Source organism: Marmota monax, unplaced genomic scaffold (assembly GCF_021218885.2).
Source record: "Marmota monax isolate L192 unplaced genomic scaffold, Marmota_monax_Labrador192_F-V1.1 WCK01_AAM20220418_F8-fsc00074, whole genome shotgun sequence".
Classification (NCBI taxonomy): Eukaryota; Metazoa; Chordata; class Mammalia; order Rodentia; family Sciuridae; genus Marmota; species Marmota monax.
The window spans coordinates 6,071,219-6,089,265 of NW_026694232.1; the positions used below are offsets into that span (position 1 = coordinate 6,071,219).

The following is an 18,047-nucleotide window of genomic DNA, read 5'->3' on the forward strand; positions in this document are numbered from 1 at the left end:
TTTGGTGTAAAGAGGTAAGTAGAGGTCAATCTCTTGAAATAAGTCGGCTTTCGAATCTGGCACTGTTTATGGCACCTCTAGTGGGATGTTAATTGGGGCAGGGCACTTTGTAGGAGCAAGGCCCATTAGAAGGGTCTAGAGACTTGGGAAGGGAGAACAAGCTAGAGATACCTTAGCATTGACAGGTTCTTGGAAGTTTCTTCTCCTTCCATCAGTCTGATCCAGTCCTTCCCAGGCAAAATAGATGAATGGTATTAGAATTAATATCTCAGAGGAGAGAGAGGCAAAATGGCTATTGGACTGCTTATCTTTTGGAAGCTGGTCATTTTTGTGAAGTTCAACATTTCCGTGGGTGACCTCTTTTCCAGTGTGTGTGTGTGTGTGTGTGTGTGTGTGTGTATGTGTGTATGAGAGAGAGAGAGAGAGAGAGAGAGAGAGAGAGAGAGAGAGAGAGAGTCAGCTTATTGTAGTTGGAAAGTGATGATCATAATGATTTTCAGATGAAATGATTTCCATCTTCTATAAGCTCATATAGCTTTTGACCAATTTTTAAGCTGTTATCCATCATGCAAGGTAGAGAAATAGGGATGTATGGTTTGTTTCTTTTTAAGAACTGGGGTTAATTGGTCTCTCTTGCCCATCTCAGGGCTGCTGACTTACATGTCCTGCTCAGTTCCATCAGTCTAAATAACAGAGAGATTCCCCAAAGATGAGTGGGTTTATTTGGGAGCTGCATTGCAAAGGGAATGTGCATGCTTTAGGAAACTCTGTAAGTATTCCAAGAGGTTGAGGAAAGGGGGAAGTTTTGAAGGGCAAAACGAGGAGAATAATGTGAGTTGTTTCCGTACATTAATCCTTGGTTCAGTGATCAGTAATAAGGGTGGCTTCTATCGAAGAACGAACAGTACTGGGCAGGTGTCCTTACAGAAGTATCTTCGGTGCAAGGTTGTGGTGGACTTTGTGTGAGGTTGTGGTTCCGACAGTCTTTTGTGACAGTTCTTGTTATCAGACATATAAGGATGATATCCCTTCTTTCAAAACCTCCCTGCTTAGTGTACTTTTGTTGTTAGGGTTTGACAAAAGTGACTCCATTTTGATTTTAGCCACTTTCACAATCCCATGGTCTCTAACTCACCATTTATAATTTAAAGGTGGTAACTATCTTTTTTCTCAAAAGGATATTTACAATTTAGTCAGTGGAAATTGGTCCCTAGGAACCCTTAATGTTCTTATCACATATAAGTGCATCATCAAGTAATTGTGGACTAGGGAAATGAAATAGGAAATAAAATTGGAAAATACATGTGTGTATAAATGGGCTTAAAAACTGACCTGTCAGGAATGAATTTTTGTTATTGTTAGTTGGTCACAAAGGAAAAGAATTGACCAGAAAGGCCATTCAAAATACCTGTGAAGTTTTGTCTGCAGTTAGTTTCCAGGGACAGATCTGCTGACTCCTGGGAGGTTCCTTGTGCACTCACTTCTTTTTCCCTCAGAATTTGATCACTTAAGGAGGGATCATACAAAGAGGCTTCCAGGTGGACAGGTGGGCTGCTTTGACATCTGAGGTGCTGAAAACCTTGACAGGCAGCCGTCTTGGCAATGTTGATTGTCACAGGAGGTGTGATGGCAGAAAACTGCAGTCCTCATTTTCATCCTCCTCCTTGGCCCCACAACACCTTGGAACCTGTGACCAACCATAGTTGCTGATGGAACCAAATCAGAAAATGTGTACTGTGGGGTCTGGTGATATTGAGGAGCTGTAGTTCTCTTTATTTATTTATGTTTTAAAAACTCCTCCTTTGGTCATTTTATTTTAGGACAGTTTATAAAGTTCACAGGAATATTTCCATGTTTTTGTGTTTGATCCTTTGCAAGATTTGACCACTGGACACAATTTAGCATCCCTTTCTGGCCTCATTTGTGGGGTAGTAGGGGGGTGCTAATCAGGGTTTTAAGTCTGACTTTGTCAGTGATGAACTGGTTTTGAACTTGGGCCTCAGTTTCTTTACAAGGGAGTGAGAGGCTTGGGAAGAGGTGAGACCTTGGATCTCTTTTAGCTTCAGAGTTCTCTGAGGTGAAGGTCTGTGTTTTGGAGGGTGGCATTTGGGCAATTCCAGGATTGACCTCTAGGCAAATGAAACACCAGGTTCATGCACTATTATATCACATGCATGATCTGAACCAAGCACAGTCTCAAACAGGAAGAGAAAAAGGTGAATGACTGGTTGCAGCCTGTCAGTGCTACTCCAAAGACATTCCAGAGAGCATGAGCCTTATCTGGATCTGAGAAGGGCAATTATCTCTCTCTCTCAGACCCGGACTTAGCCCAAGAAGCCTTCAGGGAAGATTGTTCAAAGAGGAGGTTTTTCTTTTCAAGAAGACCAGAGGGATTGCAAGGTCATTCTTTTTTTTTTCTCATTCAGATGAACTGATTGCCTATGAACTAACGAGAAGGGAAGCAGAAGCCAACAGAAGACCCCTTCCCGAGCTGGTGCGAGCCAAGATACCCTTCAGTGCCTGCCTTCAGGCTTTTTCTGAACCAGAAAATGTTGATGATTTCTGGAGCAGTGCCCTACAAGCAAAGTCTGCCGGTGTGAAGTGAGTGTGTGTGGTCCTGGGTCAAGGAGGGCGGGGCCTTGAGAGGTGGGGACAGGGGTAAGGGAGAGGAGGCCGGGTGTTCCAGGAGTCTGCACATGCTTGTTCCTGTGTGGTGGGATTGGATTGAGTCATACCCTCTGATGGTCAAGGATTACACCTACCTGAGACCTGTCCTTTAAGACAGGCTTATATTTTATATTATGCACTAAGAAGGAAAGGGAGTGCTTTTTTTTTTTTTTAGTGCAACATTTTGATTTGTTCTTTGTTAGGAATTTGCCTTTCTTTTTAATTTTTTTTTCTTTTCTGAATTTTTGTTGGTGTGAAGAGCTTACAGTCAAGACACATCCCCATCCCCATGTGACAAGAATGATGATTAATGAAGAAATTATAAAACTCTTTATGTCAGGCTTCAATATTTCAACTCCAGTGGGGTATCTCTTAGTTCTGTAATCAAGATTTGGCTTTGAACTTGGTTGACTGTGTTCCCATTTGAAGACTCGGAGTCTCAGGTCACCTCAAAGTGGGGATAAGGGCTTCTGAACATTGTTCAAAGGAGCTGATCAGGACTTGGTCAGGAGATGTCCTCTGTTCATATTGTGAAGCTGGTTGTCAGATCCATGCAATTTTTTTTTCTGTACTTGGCACCTTACTTGATTTGATACAGTCGGTCCTTGCTAACATACTATTTGTTGCTGCACTTAATTGCAGAAAGAGTTATAGTCCTATGAAATGAGGGAGGGTCTGCAAGTTTGGCTCTGGGAGTTTTGCTACTTTTAGATATTCTTTGGCCCTTCTCTGAGGCTAAGTTTGAACTCTCAATTGATGCAAACAAAGCTCAGTGAAGGATGGAGAGCTTTTGCTGGCTGTTTTTACCATACCTCAAGGAACAGTCAAGCCTGGAATCAGTTATACTCTGCAGAACCCATCTCTCAGGATTCTGCTTTATTTCAGGTTAGAGATTTCACATATTAAAAATGGGAAAGGAAGACAATTGATTTCAAAAGAGAAAAAAAAAAGAAGCCATGTTTTCTTAAAATAATTTTTTAAAAGATCCATACTCAAATGAGGACTACTAATAGTTCATTTAGTTGTTAGCTGTCCATCTTGGGGTAAGTTTTCATCCCAGTATTCCGGGTTGGGTTGTGTGTTTTGTGTGTGTGTGAGAGAGACATATTTGTGTTGTGTTGTGTTTGTGCATGTGTGTGTGTTTGTGTCCTTGCTGATGACATGTGAGAGAGACACCTCGCTGTAACTTGGAGACGCCTTTGGGCAGTGAGAAATCTTCGCAGCACATTAGTGATGGAGGAGTTTCTTTAGTCATTGACTGTGGATTGAAGATTCTTCAAACATTTGTTCTTTTCTCTTTGTGCTTTTGTTGTGATTCTGTATGGGGCGTAGAAAGGGATCATGGACCTGGGAGCCTAGAAATCCCCAGGCCAGGTGTAAGCTGCAGAATGGAAGTGTTCTTCCTTTCCCTGGACCCTGGCCACCCCTCTCTGCTCTTCGGAACAGTGACCTGGTGCCTTAGCGTGCTGGGTGCGGCACGCTGTCCAGGCCTGCCATTCCCTGCATGTGACCTGCCAGGAAGGAGCCTTCTCAACACTTGGAAAAGGCCCATCTTTAAAATGGGGCTGGAAAGCATTTGCTTTCCACAGATGGACAGATCCTCTGAGCCCTGGGCTGGTGTTTAGGAGATCCGGATTCTTCTGTGTGCACTTCTCGGCTTGTCTTGGGTTTTGGGCAGTCACTCCCCAGTGTTCTTCTCCCATCTGTAATAGAGAAATTTCTCCATCAAATGCTACCAGAATATTCAGGTGTGGGCTGTGCTAACAGCTAGAATCCTTGAGGAGTTTCTGTAGTGTTTCAAAGTAACTATTTCTCTGCACACACACATGCCCTGCTATTTTTTTTTTTTAATATACGTGAAAGAATTAGTACTAGGTGTATGATGATTGTTAGTAATGGAAAAAAATGGTTCTTGTTGGAAAGAAAAAAAATGTTAAAAGTAATAAAACAATGATCATTTATTGCACATTTATTGCCAGAGCATGAGTCAGACAGTTCCCATTGGTTACCGCATTTAGTCCTCTTTGTAGTGTGAGGTAGGTGCCATTACTCTCCCATTTTACAGATGAGGCAATAAAAGAAGTAATTGGCCAGCAAAGGGTAGACTTGAGATTCATTCAGGTCTGACTGAGTTTAGAGATCAAGTTCTTAAATGCTGTACTATGTAAGGACCTTCTATTCCTTAACAGGCTTATATAGATTTCCTTATTCTTTATTATGCTTGGATCAAATACTGTCTTCGGGAAAATCAGTTAGTGGACTCTAAACATTATTAGTTTTGCTTTTTTATTTCCAGCCGTGACTCAGCCTATACAATGTTAATTTGGGAACTTGAACATTTCTTTCATTAGACCCAGAGCCTGAAAGGCCAGAAAGAGGCGAAAGGTGTCCTAAAGATCTTGGTGGACCTTGTGGGTCACTGTGGACCTGACATGATGGCCCTTCCCTTATGTGGTCCCAAATGGACCATGTCTGGGAAGAACATTAGGGTCTGAAATGTTCATTCACCCAGCAATTGTTATTGTTCCCCTAGTGTATTCTAGATAGCCAGAGGAGCAAGACGTGGCTCCTGCCCTCAAACAGCTCTCAATAAAGGGTTGAGAGGGAGAGATTTCTACTCACCCTTTATCAGTCATGCAGAGAAGAGCGTGGTGTAGGCTCTAGAGCACACCCTTTAGGTCAGCTGTGTGGCCCTTGAATCTCCAGTCTAGACTTTGGCCACTTGACCTCACCTCCCCAGGCCCTGGGTTCCTCATTTGTGAACTGGTATAATACAGGTATTTTCTTCCCAGAGTTGAGGTGAGGATTAAGCCAGCTAAGCCACTAAAAGCGCTGTGCACAGTGCCTGGCACAGAGGGACTGCAGGATGCCAATGTTATTAATCTTCATCTTTCTTTTTTGGGGGGTGCTTGAATTATATGAGTGATTGATTAATTATCGTATTTTCAATATACTTATTAAAAGGGGTAGAATTTTCTTGTGTGTGTATGTTTTATTTGCCAAATTTTTAATAAAATAGACAATCATTTTAGGGAGAGGGGTAGCTTGTATTTTTTCTTATTAAAAAGTCTTCATAGTACTTTTGCCTTAATTGTAATTAGCAAACAATTGGCATATTTTAAATAATGTTAATAGGTTGTCAATGGTGTTTTCAGGACCTACTCTTAAGGGCTTTATGTGTTTTAACTCATTTAATTCCCATAATGACTTTTTGAAGTAAATTATATGTCCGTTTAGACCAGTGGAATGATTTATATACTGATAGCTTTTCTTAAAAATGCATGGCTTTCAAGAAAAATTTTAATTCCAGGAATTGATTTTTGGGAACAAAAGAGTATATAAAAGAGCATAATTTATGACATTGTTATATTTAACAAATTTTATGACCCTGAACAGGGATTAATGGATGTAGAATACTGTTACTTTTGAGATGAAATGAACAGGTTCATATTGAGCAGTTGCTACGTGTGTGGGTCAACTAGAGCCCCTATTGAGGCTGTAGAGACAAATAAAGAATGTTTAGGGTGAATCCAGTGAGGAGACACATGTCCTGCTCTCTCACCCTCTTAGGTGATGTGTCAAATGACCCCCGCCATGCCCTCCCCAACCACACATTGCCCACCACCCACATAGATTTGGCAGCTAAAACTTTACCTAGATGCTGACCCAGAGCCATGGCAAGAGCCTCAGGACTCCTGCATCATATTTAAAATCATTGATTTAGTGATGACTTTTGGTGGAATTCACTGTTAGGTATTTTCCAGATTTTAACTTACTGTAAGAAGAGAAGGTCAGAAAAGCAACATCTTTGCATTAGTTGAAAATATAATACCAGTGGAGTTTGTTGGGTTTTGTTGAAATTGAGGACTTTGCTACATTTGAATAAGAGTGATGTTTATTACTGCTTTTCAGAAGATTGAAAAACCTAATTAGAGATAATATAAATTTCTGGAGAAAGCCAGGATTTCCTTAGCATGACAAAGCTCCTGTTTTCTGGATGGCTCCCTTATGTTATTGCCTATAGCCGCCTACCATTCTTGTGATGGAGAATTTGGGATACAGAGAGGCTTACATAACTTGTCTGGGGTAAAATAAAAGTCAGCAATACATTGATTCAGTGTCTTAGACCTCAAGGATTAACAAAATTCATGGCAATTTCTTAGGCATATATCACATTTTCTGTTGTGCCAAGTGGTTTTATACTATTTCGTGAACATTACACAGCCATGGAAGGTAGATTTTATTAATAAATCCATTTTTAAGGTGTATAAACAGAGCCTCAGGAGTGTCAATGATTTGATGAGATTTGGAGCACATTGAGGGACATAAAGACCCTGAATCCACATCTTTCCGCTCTTGTTGTAGTGTTCTCTGCCCTATGCTATTGCTTCTCTTTTACACTAGAGGGCAGCATTGCATTTGCTTTGTGAATTATGGGCTGATGTATTCTAAATAGAAGGCCCCCGGGGTTCAGATTTGAAAAGTGGGGTCTTTGCAAGGGAGTTCTAGAATCTTTACTTGTAATATTTGTCTAGTATTCATTTTCTTTTTTACACACACCTACCACACCCACATTGACTACAAAAAAGAGTTATAAATGTGGAGCGAATGAGCTAATCCTGGGGTGTAAATTTGGTATACAAATTGAATAATCTGCATAAAACTGTCAAACCCAAGCCCAGGTATTTTGACCTTTCTGAAAGTTTGAGAGAACACAAGATATTGCACACATTTATTAATTTTAAATTTTAAGTCTCAGATTTAGATAGTTTATATAATTGTCCCATAACATAGCTACCTTTAGGATCAATGGATTTAGGTACAGTACTATTTAATGAGGCCCTGGAATTTCTAATAGTCCACCTCAACCAAAGTTCCAGTAAGCTGTCCATATGCCAATTCTTTGTGGTTAGGTAGTGATTTTCAGTGGGAATGGAAGGATAGGTGTTTCAGGATCACTCAGGGAGCTTTATAGCCACTCAGTGCTATAAAGCACACACGCCTCTGAACACCTACAAACACAGAAGCTATATTCCAGTAAGGAGTTTAGAAAAACCAATGCTTGAAAGTACGTTTCAGAAATATAAAGTGTTGCAGCAAAGTGAAAGTAATAATTTTGAGATGGGCCCAAATCATTCTCAAGGGACAAGATTCTTCCACATTGAACATTTTCTTCTTGGGGAGAGGCCAGATGGAGTGAGCAGGAGTGAGTGTGTGCACACTTTATGACTGTGTTTGTGTGTGTGTGTGTGCTCAGGCCAGTCACAGGAATTGTCAGGTGTGCTTCAGACACAGCTTATTTTGCTTCATGAACTGTATTCACTTTTTTTTTTTTTTTTTTGACCTCATTTGATTGATGTAATCCCCTTGTGTTTCTCAGAACGTCCCGCTTTGCCTCATTCCCAGAATACTTGGTCGTGCAGATAAAGAAGTTCACGTTTGGTCTTGACTGGGTTCCCAAAAAATTTGGTATGTATCTTTTGCATGCTTTTGCTTAAAATGTCAACTTTGCCATTTAAAACACATGGCCTGTGACAGAGCCCATGTCATTGACTCCACAAACAGTTCCATCACATTCTTTTTCCATTATTCCTCTCTTTCCCTTTTGAATACAGGATAGGCACTAATGATTAAAATGACCACATACCAGTCCACTCCCCTCCAGTAATGGGTGTGGAAATGACCAGATTCTGAGAGTGAAAGCTGGGCTCTCATGTCCTACTCCCGTGCATACAAATTACCTGGGATCTTAGGAAAATGCGGATGCTGATTCTGCAGGTCTGGGGTGGACTGAGATTGTCCTTCTAACAGGCTCCCAGGTGCTGCTGGCCCAAAGACCACACTTCGAGTAGCCTTAGTTGGAGTATGCCTTCTTCCTAGCATCCCTCCTTTGCCTCTGAGGCAGTTGGGTGTAGCTAGTGACATTCCCTTAAATCATACAAATCTCCTTAATAATCTAATAGAAATGGTTGCATTAAACAATCAAAAATGGGATGTGATTCTGACTTCATTGGGCTTTATTCTTTTTTTTTTTATTTTTTTATTGGTTGTTCAAAACATTATAAAGCTCTTGACATATCATATTTCATACATTAGATTCAAGTTGGTTATGAACTCCCAATTTTACCCCAAATACAGATTGCAGAATCACATCGGTTGTATTCTTGCTAATTGTAAAGGCCCTTGACCATTGTTAGAGTTTAATTTTCCAGACAATGCTTAAAACCTTTTTCTCTACAATCAGGATTGAATTTGAAGGCTGTTAGGCTGCCCTCCGTGCTGTGGAAAAGATGTGTAGTTTTACCCCGTGATGTGTAGTTTCCCAAGCAGGTACTTACGACTGCCTGTTTTACAGTTTCTATGTTTTTGAATACTTATGGAAACAAAAGAAAACAAAACAGTGCAAATCTTATGGCTAACCAAGCACTCGCTAGAGGAGATAGGTAAAAAGAATGTAAAATCCACTGGAGGATTCCCAGGACCCCTGGGCACTGTCAGATACAAGGCCATTGTTTGCCAAGGGAAGTCGTGTTGGAGAGGGCCACTGAAAACCAGGGGCCCTTGCTTTGGCTGCTGGGATGGTTTCTGGATGGAGTGGGGCTGAGAGCAGATGCGGATCACCCAGCTTCTCTGCTGGACCCTGAGAGAGCCTTTAAGTACCTGAGAGAAGAAATTGATTTGTTCTAAAGGCTTTGGCCTGCTTTGGAAACAGTCTCCTTATTTTTCCTTATCCTTGGGATTTCTATAAGGAACAAAAATTTGAATCAAACTTTATTGATTTGCTGAATATCATGGAGTCCTAAAGCTAAACATGTTTTTTGTTTTTTGATACTGGGGATTGAACCCAGAGGCTCTTTACCACTGAGCCACATCCCCAGCCTTTTTTTATCTTTTTATTTTGAGACATGGTCTCCTTGAGTTGCTTAGGGCTTCGATAAGTTGCTGAGACTGACCTTAAACTTTTAATCTTCCTGCCTCAGCCTCCTGAGTTGCTTTATAGGGATTATAGGTGTGCACCATTGTGCCTGGCTAAACATGAATTTTTAATGAACCTGAATTTTCCTCATGAGGAAAAATTGTATCAATTTTGCTTCCCCCTGAAATTAAAAAAATAAATTTAAATAAAAACTTGACTTTGTTCTTTGAGTTGTTCTAAAGTAGGATATATATTCCCAGAATCGTAAATGGTTTGGGGGACAAAATTTTTCAGGTTCTGTTTGCTTGCCATAAGACATCCTGCCCCAGCATTTGAATTTGTTTTCCTTATTATTTTATCTGAATATATGCAATGCTAAGTCTCCACATGCTATTATAAATTTTGTATATGAGTAAGTCAACACAATAACAACTGAACCAAAAAAGGGTTTCAAGAAAAATGTGTCCCTAGGACTCATGCACTTGAGATTTAATTAATTTCTTTAGAACTTCATTATTTATTAGATCACAGTACCTATCATGATTTGAGAAAGCTGTCAACTAGGATTGCAGACTCAAATGCCTAGTAAAGACAGGGTGTAGTAAACTAAATGAAAGACGTAGGCTGGGATAAGAAATACACAGCCATGATCTTGGTAAAGACATAGATGAGAAAATCATCTCTCTGCCATAAGAATCAGAGTGTGAATATGATGTTTGGGGTTGTAAGGGTAATAAGGAAGATCAGGGTCTGTGTCAGAGCGCCAGTGTCCAAGTAGAAGCTGAAGATCAACTCCAGGTAGTTGTTACTGTATAAGAATATGCTACAGCTTCATGTTTTTCAAAATAAGTTGGAAACCTGAAACTTTAAATGAACTTTAAAGATTTAAAAATTGGAATATGTTGCCATCATCTGAAAAACACCAAATAGAATCTGTCTAGGTCATGACTGATCTATGAGCTGCCAGTCTGTGACCTCTGGCTCAATGGATTTGTTCTCCGTTCAGTGGGAAATCCTGCTGCCCTCTATACTTACCCAAATTCTCCATTAACCTCTCATTATTCTCAATCGATCTGCTGGTCTGGTGATCTGTGTGCTGACCGCTCCTTCAGCTCTGCCTAGACACATGCAGATAGATTCCGTAGTCCTGGTTTTATAATTAGGTGATTATGGAGTTTTGGACAGTCCTGTGAATATTATGTCTCTCATTTTTGCAGACGTTTCTATTGACATGCCAGACCTACTTGACATCAGCCACCTCCGAGCCAGGGGGTTACAGCCAGGAGAGGAGGAACTTCCAGACATCAGTCCCCCCATAGTCATTCCTGATGACTCAAAAGGTACCCGGCCTCCAGGAGCATGTGCTGCACCCGCCACCCTCCTCCACAGAACCATCACTTTCTTAGTGATGTCCTGTGGCTGCCTTCCTGTGATGTGGCCCATGTGGCCCACCATAGATAACACAGAATTGAGGCGTGGCTGCAACTTTAAACTAGAAATTCACCCCACAAGGGCACAGACCCATCATGAGTAGTTGAGGGGGAGAGTTTTTAGGTTGTATTGTCTCTGGCTGTGGCTTTCTCCCTTCAACTCCCCCTCTGCTTCCCCCAAATGGGAAAAGGAGTTGTTTCCTGCCTGTGGGGAAGAGGTGTCTTCAGTGGCTCATAGTCTAGGGGACTGTGTTATTCTCGCCAATGCCTCGAGACAACCTAAAAGGGCCATTCAACAGGGTGTGTTGGTTTAAAAAGTCTGGATCAGATTTCACCTCTCCAACTTTGTCACTGCTTCTTAGCAAGGGCATGCTTTGAATTTCCTCTTACTCTGATCACTAAATTGGTCATCGTTCAGGATCTAGAACTTTATTTTTTTGCAGTGCTGGAGATGGAACCCAGGGCCTGACACATGTTAGGCAGGCGCTCTACCAGTGAGCTGCACCCAGCCCTCAGAATACAACATTTTTTTTTTTTTTTGGAACCAGGGAGTGAACCAAAGGGTACTTAACCACTGAGCCACATTCCCAGCCCCTTTTACCTTTTTTATTTTGAGATAGGGTCTTGCTAAGTTGCTTAATGCCTTGCTAAGTTGCTGAGGCTGGCTTTGAATTTGTGATCCTCCTGCTTCACCCTCCTGAGCCACTGGGATCACAGGTGTGTGCCTCGGCACCTGGCTAGAATACATAACTCTGTAAGGGAAAAGTACAAGCAAAAAATAGGTGCTTTACCTTCATGGGTTGAAAAACAGTGTCATAAATTTCTTGGTTTAATTATTAGCTTAGTTCTTCTGATTAAATCAGTTTAATTCTGGCTTTGTTTGCTCACCTGTTTGCCGTTTGTCTTCCTAATGAGTTCATTAGGTAAATTAGCTAATAATGATAGGGCCCTCTGGGCTCCTCTGCCAGGTTTCCCATCAGTTGAGTAGTGAAGGTTATTGCTGATGTTCAGTCCTGCAGAAGGGTGAGAGGAATGCCCAAGGAGTGAGATAGGAGTCAAGGCAGGACTCTGTTAAATTGTTCTCTAATGCAAAGTCACGTGCTAAATTATAGAGACAGGTGAGAAGGGAGCTGCACAGGAGGCCCTCTGGGTCATGTGGACAGGTGGTTCCTGAGAGGGGGTAGGAAGGAGATGTATGAGCATCACAGAAGCACAGGCTGGTTAATGAGCATAGCTCTCATGCTTTCCAATGTTTCTAACAGAGTCCTTGGTTTGTAATTATACAGAGTTCTTCTTAAAAATACTGGGAGAAAAATTGAGTTCATGAAGATGCTAATCAGAACATTATGTCTTATCAGTTCTAAATGCCCCAAACCTGTTATTTTCCCTCATTACTGTAATTACTTTATGTTATGAAGACTGCAGTGGTCTGTGTGGGGCCCTTAGGGGTGAAGGGTTTAGGGAATGCCCTGGATTGATGGTTTTTCTTTTTCTAAAACTCCTGGACAGGGCTTGGTCTCATTTTCTGCTCTCTCCCTTAATTTCCAGATCGGCTGATGAACCAATTGATAGACCGTATGTAACTTTTTAAATATTTCAGTAGTTATTTTTCTGTGACAGTTTAGCAGAGTGTTATTTTTCTGTGTGTGTGCACGTGCGTGTGCGTGCGTGCGTGTGTGTGTGTGTGTGTGTGTGTGTGTGTTTAGCCTTTCCTGGGTGGGAACCATTCTTTGTGAGTCGAGGAAGCAGTAAATGTAAACCAATGCCCTGATGATTAGGTAGTCCTCGCGCTCAGGAACGTGAGAGTCACTCAGCCCTGAGTTGGAACCTTGGCTTTGCCATTTTTGCCTGTGTGACCTGGAATGATTTACTTACCATCTCTGAGCCTCAGTTTCCTCAAGTGTGAATGGAGGTTGAGGATGCCATTTCCCCCCTCAAATAGCTTAGGGTTTAGATGGCTTAGGACAAAATGAGCCATTATTTAACACCAACAGAAGAGCGCTTTATTTGGGTAGCCTGTGGATAAGGGGGGAAGAGCAACTAAGGTAAGAAGAAATGAGAGTGTCCCACCCTGTTCTACAGCCTCCGACATCGATGAGTCATCAGTGATGCAGCTGGCCGAGATGGGCTTCCCTCTGGAAGCGTGTCGGAAGGCTGTGTACTTCACGGGAAACATGGGAGCCGAGGTGGCCTTCAACTGGATCATTGTTCACATGGAAGAGCCAGGTAGGTGGTGGGACTGTGGAATGGCTTTGGAGTCTGATGCTTGGTAACGCTAAGCCTTGGTTCTTCTCTGTCTCCTTTGGATATGTCCCCAGGAAAATAACATTTCAGCTCATAATCTGCTATAATAGTACACAAAGTCACAATCTTTGTCTTTATTTCTCTTCTTTTAAATAACAGCTTTATTGAGGCTTACTTTGTCCCTTTATTCATTTATTTTAATTTGCAGTAGCAAAATGATCGTTAGATAGATGTAGGCTATACATCTCTCTCTCTCTCTTTTTTTTTTTAACTGGGGTTTGAACTCAGGGGTGTGTCACCACTGAGCCATGCAACTCAGTGAAACAGGATCTCACTGAGTTGCATAGGGCCTTGATAAGTTGCTGAGGCTGGCTTTGAACTCACAATCCTTCTGCCTTAGCTTCCCGAGCTGCTGGGATTACAAGCATGTGCCACTGCGCCCAGCTGTGGGATATACTTCTAATGAAGAGACGATGAAATTTCAAATGGAAACATCTGCGTAAAGGAACAGAGACCCTTTAGTTAGCCTTTCTTTTATCTACTCTATTAAGATATAATTCTCATGTCTATCCATTTAAAGTCTCCATTCTGAGGGTTTTTAATAAATTCAGTTATGCAACCATTCTCACTACCTAATTTTAGAACACTTTTGTCTACCCAGGAGAAATCCTGTCCACATTAGCAATCCTTCTTCAGCTCTTCCCTGACCCTGGTGACCTGAGTCTACTTTTTGGAACTATGAATTTTCCTCTTTTGGACATTTCATCTAAATAGAATCATATGAGAGCATCATGTTTTCAAGATTCATGTGTTGTCAGCATAAATCAGTTCTTCATTCCTTTTTAGGCCAAATAATATTCTGTTGTACAGACATACCTTATTTTATTTATCCTTTCATCAGTTGATGGACAATTGGGTTCTTCCCACTTTTTATCTTTTATTAAGAATGCTGCTGTAAACGTTGTGTACATGTTTTCTTTTTGTGTGTGAATAGATGCTTTCATTCTCCTGAGAGGAATTGCAGTCATGTGGTCACTCCATGTTTAACTTTTTGAGGGACTGCAAAACAGTTTTACACAGTGGCGGAACCATTTTACATTCCCTTTTTTTCTGAAAGCTCTATAGCTGTAGGCCCTACATTTGGGTCAGAGATGCATTTTGAGCTAATTTTGCTCATATATGAGGTAGGGGTCTGACGTCATCATTTTGTATGTGGTTAGCCAGTTATTCCAGCATCCTATGTTGAAGAGACTGGCCTTTCCTACTGAATAGTCTCATTGAAAATCAGTTCAGATCTATATGTCTTTCCTGATACCAGTCCCAGACTGACTTGATATTGTTAATGTTGTAAGTATTTTTCCTTCTTAGCTCTAAAATGTTGCTTATTTCAAGACGAAAAAATAAAATAAATGAAAGAGGCTGAGTGTGATCATTTTCTCATTTTCCTCAGATTTTGCTGAACCGCTGACCATCCCGGGTTATGGAGGAGCAGCATCTGCTGGAGCCTCTGTATTTGGTGCTACTGGATTGGACAATCAACCTCCAGAGGAGATTGTAGCTATCATCACCTCTATGGGATTCCAGCGAAATCAGGCTGTGCAGGCGCTACGAGCAACGGTGAGCATCAGGGACTGGGTGTGTGGACAACCCCCTCTTATTGGAAGTGGTTTGTATTTCTTTCAGAGCAGATGAGACTTTGCAATGTTCTGTGGTCATTTTAAATCACGTTTATCTGTTTCTCACCTTGGCCCATAAAAACTGGCAAGCATATAGTATATATAAAGTTAATCTAAATGATTTAAGAAATCCTGCAGTGGATTTAAGAATAAAGAGATTATAAATCTGGGGCAAGATGACCACACTGCAAGAAACTCCATATTATCTTGGGTTTTTGTTAGTGGGGATCACAGATTTGGCCTGGAGCTTGCTGTGGCCTTAGAGCCAAGAGGGATGCATGAGATTCCATGTTCAATAAGAAAGTTCTTTAGGTGAAAATGATGCTTTTCTGATATCGAGACCTTGGAGAAATGTCTCTTGAAAGCCCCCAAGAAAGACAGAATGGCACCTTAGAATTCTCTGCTGCTGTTTTTCTTTTTTTTTAAAGAGAGGTTCTTCCAGTACTTAGGAATGTCCTGATATTATCGGGAAAGAAGGGACCGTGAAACTGGAGCATGGATAGAAATCTTCCTTTTGCAATATGATATCTATTTAATATTCAGGGAAAGTACTTTTTTTTTTTTAACCTGCCCTTTCTTGCCACATCTTGGTCCATTTTTGAGTGGATGTCTGTCACCCATTCCTCCATGCCTATCCTGACTGGGTACCTTGTAGTATCTGTTGCAGAAGTCACATTGGCTCTTGACTGGCTCATTCTTGGTGGCTGGAATGATGTGTCTTTGTAAAATGCTCAAAATATCTCAACTGGAGTTTCTCACTTAGGGTACTTTCTTGTGCCCACTAATTTTATTTGCTAGAGGGTTTCCTTGGAGTTTCTATGTCTAAACAAGTTCTTTAACCTGCTAGTGGGATCACAAATAGGGGAAGACAGAAATGCTTTCATGTTGAATTGATTTGAGCTGCATGGAGGTCAGTTTAAAACAATAACTCATTAACCAAAGAATTAGTTGTCTCTACTGCAGCTCAACCATTCTCCCAACATTTGGGGAGAGGAGACATAAAATAGTACAGAGGTGGGTCCCCTGCTATCTTGTAGAATCATCTGCAGAAAATGCAGTTGCTAGGGCAGGTAGTGTGTGCTGTCTCTGCGGCTGTAGAAAGGGCTGCACTTGACTGCCATCCCTTTGAGTATCCTGCACCATCATGATCAGCATCTCCTTGCAGAAATGCTAATCCAAGACTGACAGGGGCTTTGGAATGCTGATGGGCTGCTTAGAACTGGTTCCCAGTGAATCCAGTCACAAGCCTGGGTCAGGAGACTTGCAGAATGCCTGCATATCATATGCAGAGTAAGAGCTTCTTGCTCAGAGGCACTTAGGACTAATGAATTCAGGCTTCTTGCCCTATCTACTAGTCATCTGGTTCAAATGGTCAAGATTTAATGAGGCCCAGGGACTGCATGCGTCATAAAAATGTTTTATTTTATTAGAATAATAACCTGGAAAGAGCACTGGACTGGATCTTTAGCCACCCTGAGTTCGAAGAAGACAGTGACTTTGTGATTGAGATGGAGAATAATGCCAATGCAAACATTATTTCTGAGGCCAAACCTGAAGGACCTAGAGTCAAGGATGGATCTGGAAGTAAGTTCTTGCCCTAAACATTGTCTCAGCAGTCATGACTGAACATTCAACTCTTCCTCTTCCCCTCACCAATACATATCCCAACCTTTTGCATCATTTGAAGTTAGTGTGGATCCATCTCCTAAATGGTGCATTCTGCCACTTTGCATAGAACCCAGGTCTGATAAAGTCTAGGTTAATTCAGAGTCATGTCACCTAGTAGTGTGTGTGTGTGTGTGTGTTTGTGTGTGTGTTTCATGCCAGTTTTGACTTTGTTCCTTTGAAGTTGATTTTTTCATGGACCATGGGAGCTTTTGTCAAAAAGAGAGCATTTATTTTCATGGTGCTGTGTTTTGAACAGTAGAAAAGCAGTCTCAAATCCTTGACTGTATCATTGCCAGCTGCTGAGAATTTTCTGCAGGGCTATCTCCGTTGACATAGGCCTTTTATAAGCAGATGCTGACATATGTCCCTGTGTGCCCAGATCTGTTAACACACTGTGCATTTGAACATTCGTTTAATCATCACTACAACCCATTTTAACAGGCGAGAAAGTGGAGGCTTGGAGAGATTAGGTACTTTGCCTAAGGTCACACAGCTCTTAAGAGGTAGAGGCAAGATTCAGATGCAGAATCCATGCTCTTAACTATTATGACATCCTGCCTCTTGGGCTGTCGTTGCCTACAGGGTGATGTTTAGCTCTGTAGTCTGGCTTCCCCAGCCCTCCTCGGATCCCAGCCTCCCTTGCTCTGTGTTTGTTAGTTCCTCTGCACCTCTTGTACTGTAGTACTGCAGCTTGGATGCCTGGTACTGTGTCTTCACCACGAGTATACTCAGCTTGTCACCCACTTTCTTTTTGCCTCCCTCCAAGCCTTGCTAGGTTAATCTCTATTTGTCAGATACCCTTCTTTTTCTCTGTCACACAGAAAAATCTTTATTGTTCTTTAGAACTTGGCTGCAGATTTCATTTCTCTGTTCTGCTTCTCAGATCCTTATTATGCTCATAATCGGCCCCTATGTATTACATATTCTAGTAATAATTACAATAATATTGATAATGCTTTCATTTGTGCCTCATTCTCCCAGTAGCCCTAGGAGATAGATACCATTACTATTCCCATTATACAGGTGGAGTAACTGAGGTAGAGAAGGGTATGTAGTTTTTTGAGTCCGCATAGACAGTGATAGGTAGAACCAGAATAACAACCCAGGCAGTCTGCATCCACAGCCAGTGCCTATAGTCACTACAGTGTATTTGTTCTTCTCTTTATAGAGGCATCACATTAATCTTGCCTTAAGATTATTTTTGTAGCTCTCTGTGTCTCCCTTTTCACTGGGAGCTTAGACAGGACATAGGCCATTTTATGAAATGGATGGTGTCTGATAGAAAGCACCCAGTAAAGAAAAGTCAGATTTAACTAAATCTATATTTCTAGCATTCAATCCCGTGATCATGGAGTTGTGGGTCTACTCACTACTGCTCTCACCAGACTTAACCTGTATGTGTTGATCTAGAGTGGATCTAGAGGTGGATGGGAAATGTTCTTCTTT

The 18,047-nt window shown here is 41.4% G+C and overlaps 1 protein-coding gene across 1 annotated transcript in view; it reads left to right on the forward strand.

The window, feature by feature from the left end:
- Usp13 (ubiquitin specific peptidase 13) overlaps positions 1-18,047 on the forward strand; it is a 104,423-nt gene that overhangs the window by 71,637 nt on the left and 14,739 nt on the right. Inside the window, exons 13-19 of the mRNA XM_046466887.2 lie at positions 2,427-2,601; positions 8,048-8,136; positions 10,801-10,923; positions 12,562-12,588; positions 13,096-13,239; positions 14,708-14,874; positions 16,364-16,517. Coding sequence (XP_046322843.1) covers positions 2,427-2,601; positions 8,048-8,136; positions 10,801-10,923; positions 12,562-12,588; positions 13,096-13,239; positions 14,708-14,874; positions 16,364-16,517 — 879 coding nt within the window. The remainder of the gene's footprint in view (positions 1-2,426; positions 2,602-8,047; positions 8,137-10,800; positions 10,924-12,561; positions 12,589-13,095; positions 13,240-14,707; positions 14,875-16,363; positions 16,518-18,047) is intronic.